Raw genomic sequence first — 12,626 nt, 5'->3', positions numbered from 1 at the left:
CTTAAAACTCTGCTGTAAACTGAATGTTTTATAGCCTCATTTGTCAATGAAACAATGCCATGTCATTAGCAGACTTTCCTACAAGAGTCCTGCTTCCAGTGGAGCTACATCATGCATTTATTGGTTTTGGACTGAGATTTCACAGTACACTGAGACCTCTGATTCTACAATCTGTACAGCCATGCCCCTTTACCTATGGAAAACCTCTGTGAAATAAGTGAGGCTTCATGTTCACCCTGTAATCTATAGACACTGCTTGTAAACCTTGGTAGTAAAGAGTAGAGCCACAAATCCTCCTGAGATCTGCATTTAGTCCCCTCGACCTTGTGTAAAAGTTATTCTGTTATATACTACTGGAGTAGACAGAAACAATAAAATAAGACATAGAATGACAGGAAGGTGATTATGCTGTAAGTATTTATCCTCACTGCTGGTTATAACAAATTCAAGAGCAAAACACAGTATTTTTCTTAAAATTTAAAACTGACTATGATGGCAGGCTAGACTGGTCACTCCGAATATACTGAAAGCTTTTCTTCATTGTGCATTTCAAGTATTGATAACACTTTCATGGAAAAAAAAAAATTGTACTCAACTGCAAACCAGGAAGAACAGAGATTATGATGATTGATCAGCATTTCTTCTTCTGAGCCTCTCTGCAAGTATAGAAGTTAATAAATAGCAATGCTTGTTTTTCTTTGTTTTAAATTATGCTCAACAAAACAAAACATAGTCTTGACTGTGTAAAGCAAAGTGAGCCACAAAATGTGGGGAAGTCCAGTCCATGTTGAAACCTGGAATTTATAATCCACTGTAATTTACTTCCTGAAGGAATGAGCAGTAACTTCTCTGAAGGAGGCTGACAGCAGAAGAAAACTGAAGCACTGTCATGGAAAATAATCAAGTTGTTTAGCAGTTTGGAAAAAATACCTATCTTTGTTTTGAGTTATGAAACAAAGTTTTTTTCTTTTTAAGTTGCTCCACATCTGGCTATCAAGTGTGGTGTAGAACTGAGGCTGCAGTGGTGAAATCTGCCTTGGAAATATCACTCTGGTGGTGTGGAGTTTTTGGCAGATAAAAGGATCTGAAGAAAATCCATCTGGATTAGATTTCTTCATGATAAGAAAGTGATGATGGTAGTAGAAATTATTGAGGATTTGGCAAAGACAGTAACTTAACTGTCTCTGAAGAAGGTGAACTCAGCCCTTCTTTTGATTCAGTCTTGAGTTTTGATCACAGGGCTGGAGCACCTCTCCTCATGAAGGCAGGCTGAGAGGCTGGGGCTGTTCAGCCTGGAGAAGGGAAGGCTCTGGGGAGAACCTGAGCCCCTTGCAGCACCCTACAAGAGAGCTGGGGAGGGACTTTTCACAAGAGCATGGAGTGTGAGAGCCCAAGAGCCAGTGAATGGCCTTAAGCTGAAGGAGGGCAGGTTTAGATGAGATATTATGAAGAAATTCTTTGAATGTTGAGACACTGGCACAAGTTGTCCATCGAGACTGTGGACTCCCTGTCCCTGGAAGTGTTCAAGGCTGGGCTGGATGGGGCTTGGAGCATCCTGGTCTAGTGGAAGGTGTCCCTGCCCGTGGCAGGGGGTTGGGACAAGATTGTCTTTAAGGTCCCTTCCAACCCAAACCAGTCTCTGATTTTGTGACTCTCTATCTAATTGCTATGTGTATGTAGACTGTACTGTGTACTCATACCCTCGCTGTGTTCAGCTTTAGTTAGCTGTGTTTAGTGGGCTACTACACTAGTTCTCCCTCTGAAGTTCTATGGGATCTTTCATTAGGGGTAGTCTGAGAGCAGAACTGCTTTTTTTCTGCTTTTTGGCTGTTTGAAAGGATAATAGAACATGAGCTCTTAGTAGCATAAACATCTTTAATCCTAAAGGAGTTGAGGATGGGACTTGCTAGTGCGTGAGGCTGCATAGAATATGTTGAAAAGCAAAGCTGTGAACACTTGGGGAGCTTGAGTGGGAGCTTAAGTGTTGCTTCTTCTCCTCCCCCCCTTTTAGATCCATGTGTAAAATCATAAGCATATTTTGCTTTTTCTTCTTCCTTCCACAAAACCATCAAACAATCTGGTGGTTTTGATACTGACAATTTTCAACTGCTTTTTCAGAACCTCCGTTTTGTTTATGAATGAGTGAATTATTAATAAAGATACTTATAAAGCTTTGGCTGATCGGTTTCGAAAGCAGTAAAGCCGTGTTTCCTTTTCTCTCTGTTTTCTATTTATCTAAGTTGTATCTGAAAAGCTTCTGAGATACTTGATAGCCATCCTTTTTGCATCTATGGGAAGTAATATATTCCCATACACACGGGAAAGTATTAATCTAAACTTTGGGTGTCTGGGAGATAAGAGTTTTCATCAGCCTTTAGAACAGGAAGCTTTGAGGCCCTGCCGCAAATGTCACCCAAAGTAAATTTAAAGTTGCTGTTGTAGAGATGATTAAACAGAAGTGGGAAAATACAAAACCATGGCACTTTGAAGCAGAGCTTGTCTACAGGGCTGCTACTGTTGTAGCTGCATCTTTGGTTCCATGTGACAGGCACAGGATCAGTTTGGTTTAGGCAATTTCATTTTTAACAGTTGTGCTTTTTCTATGATAATGATAAAAGAAATCCTTGATTTCTGTGGGACAGAATTGCACTATCATGGTTCATCACATAGGGCAATCTGCTTGATCAGAGCATGATCAGAAAATCAGTCCTCTGTTTTCTTCATGTGGTAAGCAGTGGGAGTGGGGTTATTGTGTGGTGTTGTGGGATGGGTTTCTTTAGAGGTGGTCATCATTCTTTCTGTGCTTGTTCAGTGAAAAGCTAAATGTTTGATAATCTTGACCATCCAGCTCCCTAGAGGTAATAATTGTACTGAAAACTCTGCCAGACTGGTTGTTTACAAAATGTTCTTTTGCCTTGAAAAGTGCTGCTTCGAATGATTTTACTTGTGCATCTTTGATCCCACAAAAATGAGCGAGTGCAGGTTTGTGTTAAATCCTCCTCAGCCTTCCCCTTGTGCACAGCTGGTGCTTGGAGGACTCTTGGAGCCCAAGGACAGCCCAGGCTCAGGCTGCTGCGTGTGACGATGAGGGGGGACATTTCTGGTGTGTCTGTTCAAAGTTCCCGTAGCTTTTCTGCCTTGTGCATTAGCTTGTTCTGCTGCGTTGGCTCTTCAGTTTCCTTTTAACAACTTAAGCTTTAACATCTTTGAAGCCACTCATTAAGATGCAGACTTCAGTGTATACTTGTCATTTAAGACGTGGTGGCTTGGATGCCTGTCAGATATCTGGCATCCTCGGTGAATACGTAGTGCGGCAGGCTGACAAGTCAGCTCTGGCAATTTTACAGGAAGGCTGTTTTTTTAACGTTTCTATGGTGAGAAGGACCTTTGTGGTGGTATTTCCATGTCTTTATTCCTGAAGCAGGGGTGAAAGACTCAGGTAACCTCAGGATCAGTGGATTTTGTTTCCAGGCTCTCTGATGATTTTGTTACAAATGATTAGTTTTAGCAGTCTGCAACCACAGTTCCACCATAGTCCTGCAACTGCAGAAATTAAATAAGCTAAGATACTGCATATTGTTTTAAATTCCAAAGCTGCCCTCCTGTCTTGAGAGGACTAGAGCAGACTTTTCATTAGTCAACACGGGGTGTCGTGCCTCAGCAAACAAACTTGCTGTCCCCATGGGGCACCAGCTGGGAGAAGTGTGGGGCTGCATTGGCTCTGATAGTCAAGAGTGCAGCTTCCTCCAGGTGATGTTTTGCTTTGACTCATATTTATTGTGCCTTATTCCTTGTACTCTTTTTTTACACTGTAGATGTGTATTTATTAAGATTTCCCCCCTCCCACAAGGGCAGCTGTGTGGAGCTGAGGAGTTTTGTGTGCCCTCAAGCCTGGCTGTGGCAGCACAGTGTGGTGTATGCAGAAGACCACAGGTGAATATTTTCCACTGCAGTGCAAAACTGTCGTAACAATGCTGAAGGGAGTTCTTAGTGGTCCCCTGGGCTGCATTTTGATCAACCACTTGACTACTACTTGAATTCTCCTAACGCTGTATTGATTTCAGTGGTGCTAATGGAACACAGCAGCACAGCTTGTGTGAGGATGGACTAGAGGCAGGAAAGTTAATTTTCCTTAAATCATACTAACACTTTGCTACAGAAGTTTCTAAAATGTTGGTAGAAAGCATTTTGTGCTCTGCATTCAAAGTCTTGAAGCCTTTAGCTCATTTGATTGAATATGTTGTTAGTGCTTTCAGCTCACACTGCAAATTCTCTCTTTAAAGAAATCTTACCAGCTGGAGATGAAAAATGTGAATTGAATTGAGAATGTGTTAATTAGTTGGAGAAGGGAAAGAAGACCTTACATAAACTAAACCAGCATTAACTACAGTCTGTGTCTAACCACAGATACCAGATTTCAGGGCTGAAATAGAAACAAGAGAACAGTTTAATGAATTAATGCAAGAATAGTACTTATATTTAATGATCAAAACCAGAAGAACAGAGATAAAATTGGTGAATAGATTTGATCGGATGTGATTACTCTGACCTTATAATACTAGTGAGGTTCTGTATTTTATGAGATCTGCTGATGGGAACACTTTTGACTTGAGCTATTGTCTGTGCTGTATATCACCAAAAAATACTTTAATATGCACTAGTCTGAAAATCAGAGTTTAAGCCTTAAGGTTCCAAAGTACATCATTTTTAGTGTTGTGTTAAATTCTTAATACATTTCTATTCTCAGAAGAGCCCCAAGCTGGTCCTTTAGCAGAGCACTTAGCCTGCTGGTGTCAGCTTGCAGTTTCAGCTGTAGTGCAGCCTTTTCCTTTGCTTCAACCAATATGGCTATTTTAAAGCTCTTATGACAAACAGAGCACCTATCAAACAGCACTCACTGCTGAGTGACTAATTATAACTCTTATTCAGTGTACTGTCTTAGTGGAATATTTCTAGACTTCCTAAACTGTCTGATGGAGAAAAAATGAAGCAGAATTTTTTAGCCTTTTACAAAGCACATTATTTGAAGAGCGTGCAATATAGGAGAGGGAGAAAATATGCATGTAACGCTTACTATTGCTCATTTTTACTGTTTTATTAAAGAGCAACTTGAAAGTGAACAAAAATCAATTGCCTACCACAGACTGTGCTTTTACCCACATCATTCTCAACGTGGGTGTTGTAAACCTCCACTATCACAAGTAAAACTGGTGGACATGGAGTTTAAATGCAGGAGGCAGTGACGACCTGCATCCATGAACTGGTATTTAGGTACTGAAGCCCTGGGCCTTTAGCAGATGCAGTTGCTCCCAGCAAACAACAAGAGAGGAGCCTCTTTTCCAGTGCAGGGTTGGTGGCTTAGCCCAAATGTGCCACATCGTCAATGCTGACGTGCCAGACTTTGCACTGAAACTCCTGAGGATTGCTCACAAGTTCAGGTTCACCTGCTGTGCTCTAACCGCGTCTGATGCGAAGCTGTAGATCATTTGTGAAGGGAACATATGGCTCCTTTCTAAACATGAGGATGAGTTTGTTAGTCATATTTTAAATATCCCAGGACCTCACAAACAGTATTCAAAGAGGTTTTTTAAAATCTGCAGTTGGTTGGTGTTTTATTGATATTTTTCATTTTTTTTTCCAGTATGATCTGGGACTCTGTACCAACTCTGTACCAACTGCATGCTTTTAGATTTATAATATGCTGTGTTCACACTTTTAGTTTGTTAATGCATTGACTTTTAATGTAACATCATATGAGATAAATGTTTAATAATTATGTCTTTTCATACCAGTGTCAAGAGGAGATAAGCTATGCATGAATTCAAAAACACTTAGGTGTGTGTAGAACAGGAATTAACATAATGGCTCACACAAAGTTTAGGAGAAAAAAGAGTTTATTAACTTATTTTGCTTTGTACTGACTTGACAGCTGTATTTCTAACTTTTTTTTTGGCTGAAAGTTCTAAGTTTTGGCTGGGAAAAGAGATTTCAGAGCTTGCATCTTAAATTACATAAATCCTAATTAGGGATAAAAATTCTTGTGGTTTCTCAAATACTGTTTTCCAACAAAAGTAACTTTAGTGTCTGGCTTAATGTAGTTTTCCCCTTCAGGAAAGAATTATCCAACATGAATTTGCTAACAGCATAGTACATCTATCCAGACTTTTTAATAAGAATCCTCATAAGATGTTAGGGTTTGAGATTTTATCTCTAAATCATGAAAAACTCCTAAGTCTCTACTTACATATTAATGCTTGTTTTTTATGTTTTGGAAGATCCTGATGTGTAGATTGGCATCCCCAGGGTTCCACTTCATCTCCCTTGCACTATGATCACACTCAGAAGTGTAAATCACTGGTATCTGGTTGAGCTTGGTCTCAGCTGCTCATGGGAAACACAAAATTTGCTCACCTCTGAATTCCTGGTTAAGGAGAGCCAGCTGTGAGGTGTTACCAACAAGCTCGTGCACACCCTCCATGCTGAGTTAAAATGAGCAGCAAGAGGAGCAAAAATGTAATTCTTTGTGCCGGGTCTGGTCATTATGAAAGAATTTGGGAGGGATGATTCTCAGCCCAGGACTCACACTGCCTGCAGCCAAGAAGAAAGGGTACGACCAGAGCAAGCAGTAGTTGACTGGAACTGTCAGGATTATTCACTGGTGAATTCAGAGTTCTGCACTGAATTCTCAGGCTTATGTGTGGAAATCAGCACTGACTTGCCCGTTTCTGCAGGCAGTTGTTGCCTTGGACAGCAGTCCTTGATGTAGATGTGTTTCCAGTCTGACTGCATCAGCTGGCTTCCTGTTCACGGGCACGGAGGAAAGACTGCTTCTCTAGGGAATACAAAATTACATTTCTCTGTTCCTTCTGCTGTTCTTTCACATTCATTTCCTCTTGTATGCACATCTTGCTACATTTTTTTCTGCTCTGGGTAGTAGTTTTATGTAAATTGTTTCATGGGACTGTTTATATTTAAATTTTATAGAATTGCTTCACTGTGCTATTACCTGATTAATAGCTGAGAATGAAGCAGGTGAAAGCTAATGTCGATGTTTGAGATATAGATCTATGGTAAGGCTGAATGAGAAGATGGGAGTGGGGAGCTGGTGATTGTGTAAAGCATCTCCTCTGTCTGTGGACTGTGGTGGAGGAAAACCATGAACATTTTTGAGGAAGGTGAATCCTAGGAGTGTTTGCTGTTGCTGGCAAGAAGGGGGAGAGATGCCAGAAACTCTTGGTAATACTCCCAGATGCATTAATATTTCAACATGGTGATAAAGGTGGGCATTAGTGTTTCCTGTATAGACAGATTATCCTGGAAAGATCCACGCTCTGTTTGAGTGTAACCCATCCCAGTGGAAGAGCAACAGTGGAACTGCTCTGGAAAAGCCTTAGTGGCCACAAGGGAGACCAAAAGCCTGAGAAAGTCTGTAGCTTGTGCTGAGAAAAATGTTTGTCTCTTCATTTTTACTTCTTGGAATGGACAGGAGCAGGGAGGGCTGGGAGGGTTTCTGCCTGGGAAGCGTCTCTGCGTGCTACTGCCACGGCTGATGGGAGCTGCTGGGTGTGAGGCTGCTGCAATGTGTCACTGTTGGAACACAGATCTCGCAAATACAGGGATCCTGGAAAACCTCGTGAGCAATGAACAGCAGCAAAGATCTTGGCCTGTCAGCAAAAGCGCACTGGGATGCAGGGAATGTGTTCACACGTGACAGAAGCAGACGTAAAACACAGTTGTGCGTCTACCAAAAATCAGGCTGTTGTCCGTATTTGAGGCTTTTTCTCCATCTTTTCTTTCTTAAACAGGCCATGAGATCCCCATTAAAATGAAATATGGCATACGTGATAGACTTGACACTCTGTGCTGTAAAATAAGGAATTATAGCTTGTGCTTATGTATTATCCTGTGCTTAACAGGACTTAAGGAGAAGAGAGGATTGGCTTGACTAACCTTCTGAAGAGGAAAGGTATCATATGATAGCATAATTAATTTGAGATAGAACACATTTTTTTATTTTAAATTACAAAATTCATGGCTCATTCTTGTTGGCAAGCTATACCCAGGCATTCAGCATTTTTCCACCCTAAATTCAGTACGATGCTGAAAGTTGAACTTTCCCTATGGTTGAGCTGCATCTCTGATGTTGTACCAGAAATTTCAGAGGTCTTTTTGTGTTTTAGGAAGATCTTGAATTAGACATGCCTTATGTAAAACTGTTATTTTGCATTCAGACTTAATGAGTTAGGAGGAAAAAAGGAAAGGAAAGCCCCAACCCTTTTAGACCATAAAGTTCTTCTAATGGAATTTTACTCATTATTGAAAATTACCATAATAGTAACCATGCCACTTTATTACTGTTAGATCTCAGGTACTGATTCTGGTGTGATGCAAGTGGAAGGTCTGATTCCTGAACTGCAGTGAAGCAAAATACCCTATTATTATAGGGTAGCTCTACTGACTGAATGGAGAATATACTTTAAATTGCTGCTATCTGTATGCATGCTTTGTATGTTCTTATTCAGAGCAGAAATAAGAGCCTTAGATGTCAGTGGTCTGGTCTGCAAGAATCCCACAAGGATAAGAAGACAGTCAGAATATTTTGAAAGTGCTTATTGATTTGAAATTACAAAGTCATTGCACAAACTACTTTTCCTCGGTGCTATTGTCGTTGGCAGTGCAGCTCAGTTTGTCAAATCGCTCCTGCCGCAGAGACTGACAAAGAAGTGGGGGCTTCCTGCCATGACTCTGCTTTCCCCCATCAAGTTCATTTTGCAATGCTTGGCTCACATTTCAAGTTTTATCTTTAAAAGAAGCTATTTGCAAAAAAAATTGGAAAATGGGTAGATCAGGTCGTGGGTTTTACGTATAGTAATATAATGCAATGTTCTAACTTTTACCCACAGGTTTTTGTCGCTGTTCTATTCTAATACTGCAGCCTTTTTTTAATTTTTGTGTTTTCTTCTGGGCTCTCTAATTAACATATTCTGGATGAAATTGTGCAGGGTTACTGCCACAGCATAAAGTGTTCCTAGGGTGATGGCTGGCTGACTTTAATGATCTTGATTCTTGCCCATAGGAAAAGCCAGAAATGATCCAGGTATAATTTAGATAACTGTGGGATGAACTACCTAAATTGAAAACCACTGCCTTTGGCAAGAATCTCTCCACCATGGTAATAATTTTTTCTTGCCTTAAAGGCCTGCATTAGAGGGTTCTTCTAAGAAGAAAGCCCCTTGGAGCTAAAGATGTAATGTCCTTTAAAACTGCAGCTTTTTCCTTGGCTCATGAGCTAGAAATCTTGCTCTCTATTACAGTCTTTATTGTGTTGCAATAATCTAGAATGAAAAAAATATCCAAATGGGCAAAAAGAAAAAGAAGAAGAAAAAAAGATCTTGGGAGACCATAGGAAATATTTCTTGTGAGATGTGATGTAGTGCTACTGAGTTGTTAAATTAGATCACATTGCAACATTTATTAATTGGGTCATATATCCGGTGCCAAGTTTTGGATCGTGGGTATTTGATAAAGTGATAGCAGAGCTTGAAAAGCTTGTTTCATGTTTAAGAGCCATATACATGCTGTAAATGTTTCACAAATGAAAACAAATTGCTGCAATTTAGTAATTTTAAGCACCCTTTGATTAGGAAAATATTTTCTTGTTATTTTCAGTATGGATTAGCTTAATTTTTGAGTCTTCACAGATCAATTTTTTGTAAATCAGCACTTCAAGTCAGAGTTGAAATCTGTGCAACCATTTCCTTGTGTGGTCAAAAAGGAGCGCACCGAGTTTTAACGTCATGACAAATATTACCCAGTAGGACCCTTCAGTCAGTCTGGACTGTGGATTCATGAGAATAAAAGGCAGGATTCATCAGGCTATCTGTCAGAACTGTGAAATGGAGCTCAGGTATGGTCTGTGCTTCTCTTTAGATCTCATAAACGGAGCCCAGGAACAGTGTGAATTGCCTCCTATGGATGGTTTTCCTCACTGTGAAGGGAAAATAAAGGTAAGTGAACTGGTTTTAATCTTACGTGCATTCTGTTAAAAATGGAACATATGTTGCAAGAGGTCACTACTCAGTGGTGTAAAACAAGAACAACTGAGTCAAAAAATAGAATATTTAGGACTGTGTGTCACTGCAGCATTGCTCACCTCAAGCCTTTAATACTACTGCTGCAGAGAAATAAAGTGGCATCCTCTTAAGACAGGAAAAATTTCTGTATTAAAATGCTGTATTATTTACTGAAAAGCCTTATTGTTTGAGTGCTATCTTGTTATTCAGAAGCTTCTCCTTTTGCAAAGGCCCTGTTTTCTTCGCCATGATGAGTGATTTGGTGTTCTCTGCCCCAGGACTGTGATTCTGTGGGTATCTCAACTCCAGCCCCCTTTTCAGCTTGACGTTTCTTTGCAATTCTTTCATCTCTTTGCCCACAGGTCTGTGTGGTTCCTCTATTCCCCTTTTCTCCTGAAAACATTCTGCCTCTTCTGCTCACGAGTAGGCAGTGCCTAAGTGTGCAACCAGAATTCTGGGATTCCCAGTGGATTCCACATAAGACCTGTATTTTACTAATAAAGCAGTTGGAAAGGCTAAATATTACAATCCATCAGACTTTAGTTGGCAAGGTAAATAAGAAAAAGGCAACAAAAGCAAAGAAACAAACACCAACAAACCTGCAGAGATGGAGATTTTTAAGGGTTTTTTTCCCCCAAGATATGTTTCAAATGTAAGGGATACTGATTTATTGCTGTGAATGCCCCATCCCTAAAAGTTCAAGGCCAGGTTGGATGGGGCTCAGAGCAGCCTGCTCTGATGGAAGCTGTCCCTGCCCATGGCAGGTGTATTGGAATGAGATGATCTGTAAGCTCTGTTCCAACTCACACCATTCTGTGATTCTGTGATTAGTGGCAGACAATAGTAAAATTTCTGCTTGCTTAAATACCAAAGTATTTGTGAAATTAAAAGCCTCTACATTTTAAATCTGTGGTCTGTGTTTTGATCTGTTTTGGCAAACAGGCTGCATAGTGACTATGTAATAAATGATTTGAATATTGAAATATGAACTGAAATTAATTATTTGCTTCTGCAGAAATGGCAGATTCTTGGCAGATTTCAGTCTTGGTAACTGAAATGATCTATGAAATTCTAGAGGGAGCATATCATGGTGGGGAACACGCAATGCATTCAACTCCAGCCACAGCCGAATGCCTGGATCCCAGTTTTATTCTCCTTTTGATATTTGTCTCTGCTTGCCTGGCTGCCAGTTTGTATAATCTGTGCTCACATCTGCTGTTGTTGCTTCCCCAGCATTACTGAGCGCAGGAATGCAGTGTGCTTCCAATCATTAATAAAATTCCTGGTTTGGTATTTGTGATACTTACAGTCACTTTGCCGCTTCCTCCATTATTCCTGGGTGTGAAACAGAGCTATTTTGTTGTACTTTAACCTAATAAACTTTTGTGTGTCCTTTGTTCTGTTGCAGTGGATGAAAGATATGTGGCGATCGGATCCCTGTTATGCAAGCTATGGTGTAGATGGATCCACATGCTCCTTTTTTATTTACCTCAGTGAGGTCAGTAATCTTTAAATCTGCAGAGGGGGAACATCATGTTGCCTTCATAGCTTTGGTAACTGTACTTTTCTTGAAAGAAAGCATCATTTTGTTCAGACTAACTGTGTAAAGAGGAAAAAGTTATTAAAATGGAATTAATAATTGCTATTACTCATAAACTCTGCAGGGATTTCTAGCCTGGAGAATTGTAGTGTTTGGAACTGCAGTGATGTAAGCAGCAGTTCTCCAGGGAGTTCACTTGGGTATCCTGTTAAACCTGGGTGTGAAGCTCAGTCAGAGGTCTTTGCCTTTAAACACTTTTTCTTTTGCTTTTCATGCAACTGCTGAGGTACTAACAGGGAGGCATTTGGAATGGACAATTCAGAAAATGGTGCTAGCTGGTCCATTGTCCTAAGCAGCATGGCCACTTCCTGCTCAGAGACTGTCAGATATGGAATCTGTTAGCAGAACCAAAAAAGAAACCTGAATGTCACACTTTTGAGTGAAGTTGCAGCTATATTGGCCAAAGCCTTTGGTACCTGTCACAGCCTAAGGTGTTTTGTACACAGCTCAGTAGGGTGCTCGTCCTGCTGAGGTGTTTTTTTCTATCTCCTGGGTAACACTTGTTTCCCAAGAATTAATTCTGTCAGTCATCATGAACTCTATTACTGGCTTGAAGAAATAGTCAGGTGTATTTGATCACTCAGCCTCTTCTTTCTTGTAAGTGGAATTTTGATAATTTATGGCAATTGATCTTAGAAGTAGTATTGATATCCAGTGGCTCACTGCTTGCAAAGAACTGAAAGAGCCAGTGTGGCTGCAGGATTGCAACTAAGAATAATTTCATAGTTTCTGTAGGATTGGGAGGGTTGGGCTGGGATTTAAAATTACATTATCTGAGATTAAAACAGTAAGTCTCTTATAATAAATAACTAGGTTGTAATCAAAGCAGTTTCTGTTCATTTACTCAGTTGGCTGTCATTGAACTTCTGGGGGTGTTGCTTGAAGCAGCAATAGTTAAATACACATCCAAAACATTTATCTGAAGGCATAACAAAGGCTAGCTTGAATCACAG

The 12,626-nt window shown here is 40.2% G+C and overlaps 1 protein-coding gene across 2 annotated transcripts in view; it reads left to right on the top strand.

The window, feature by feature from the left end:
- MGAT5 (alpha-1,6-mannosylglycoprotein 6-beta-N-acetylglucosaminyltransferase) overlaps positions 1-12,626 on the top strand; it is a 114,245-nt gene that overhangs the window by 49,503 nt on the left and 52,116 nt on the right. For both annotated transcript variants that reach the window (XM_040069317.2, XM_040069318.2), the window contains exons 4-5: positions 9,931-10,007; positions 11,482-11,571. In XM_040069317.2, coding sequence (XP_039925251.1) covers positions 9,931-10,007; positions 11,482-11,571 — 167 coding nt within the window. The remainder of the gene's footprint in view (positions 1-9,930; positions 10,008-11,481; positions 11,572-12,626) is intronic.

The sequence above is a fragment of the Hirundo rustica genome, chromosome 7, assembly GCF_015227805.2.
Source record: "Hirundo rustica isolate bHirRus1 chromosome 7, bHirRus1.pri.v3, whole genome shotgun sequence".
Classification (NCBI taxonomy): domain Eukaryota; kingdom Metazoa; phylum Chordata; class Aves; order Passeriformes; family Hirundinidae; genus Hirundo; species Hirundo rustica.
Note: the sequence above shows the minus strand (reverse complement) of the source record. Positions and strands in the feature narration are given on the sequence as shown.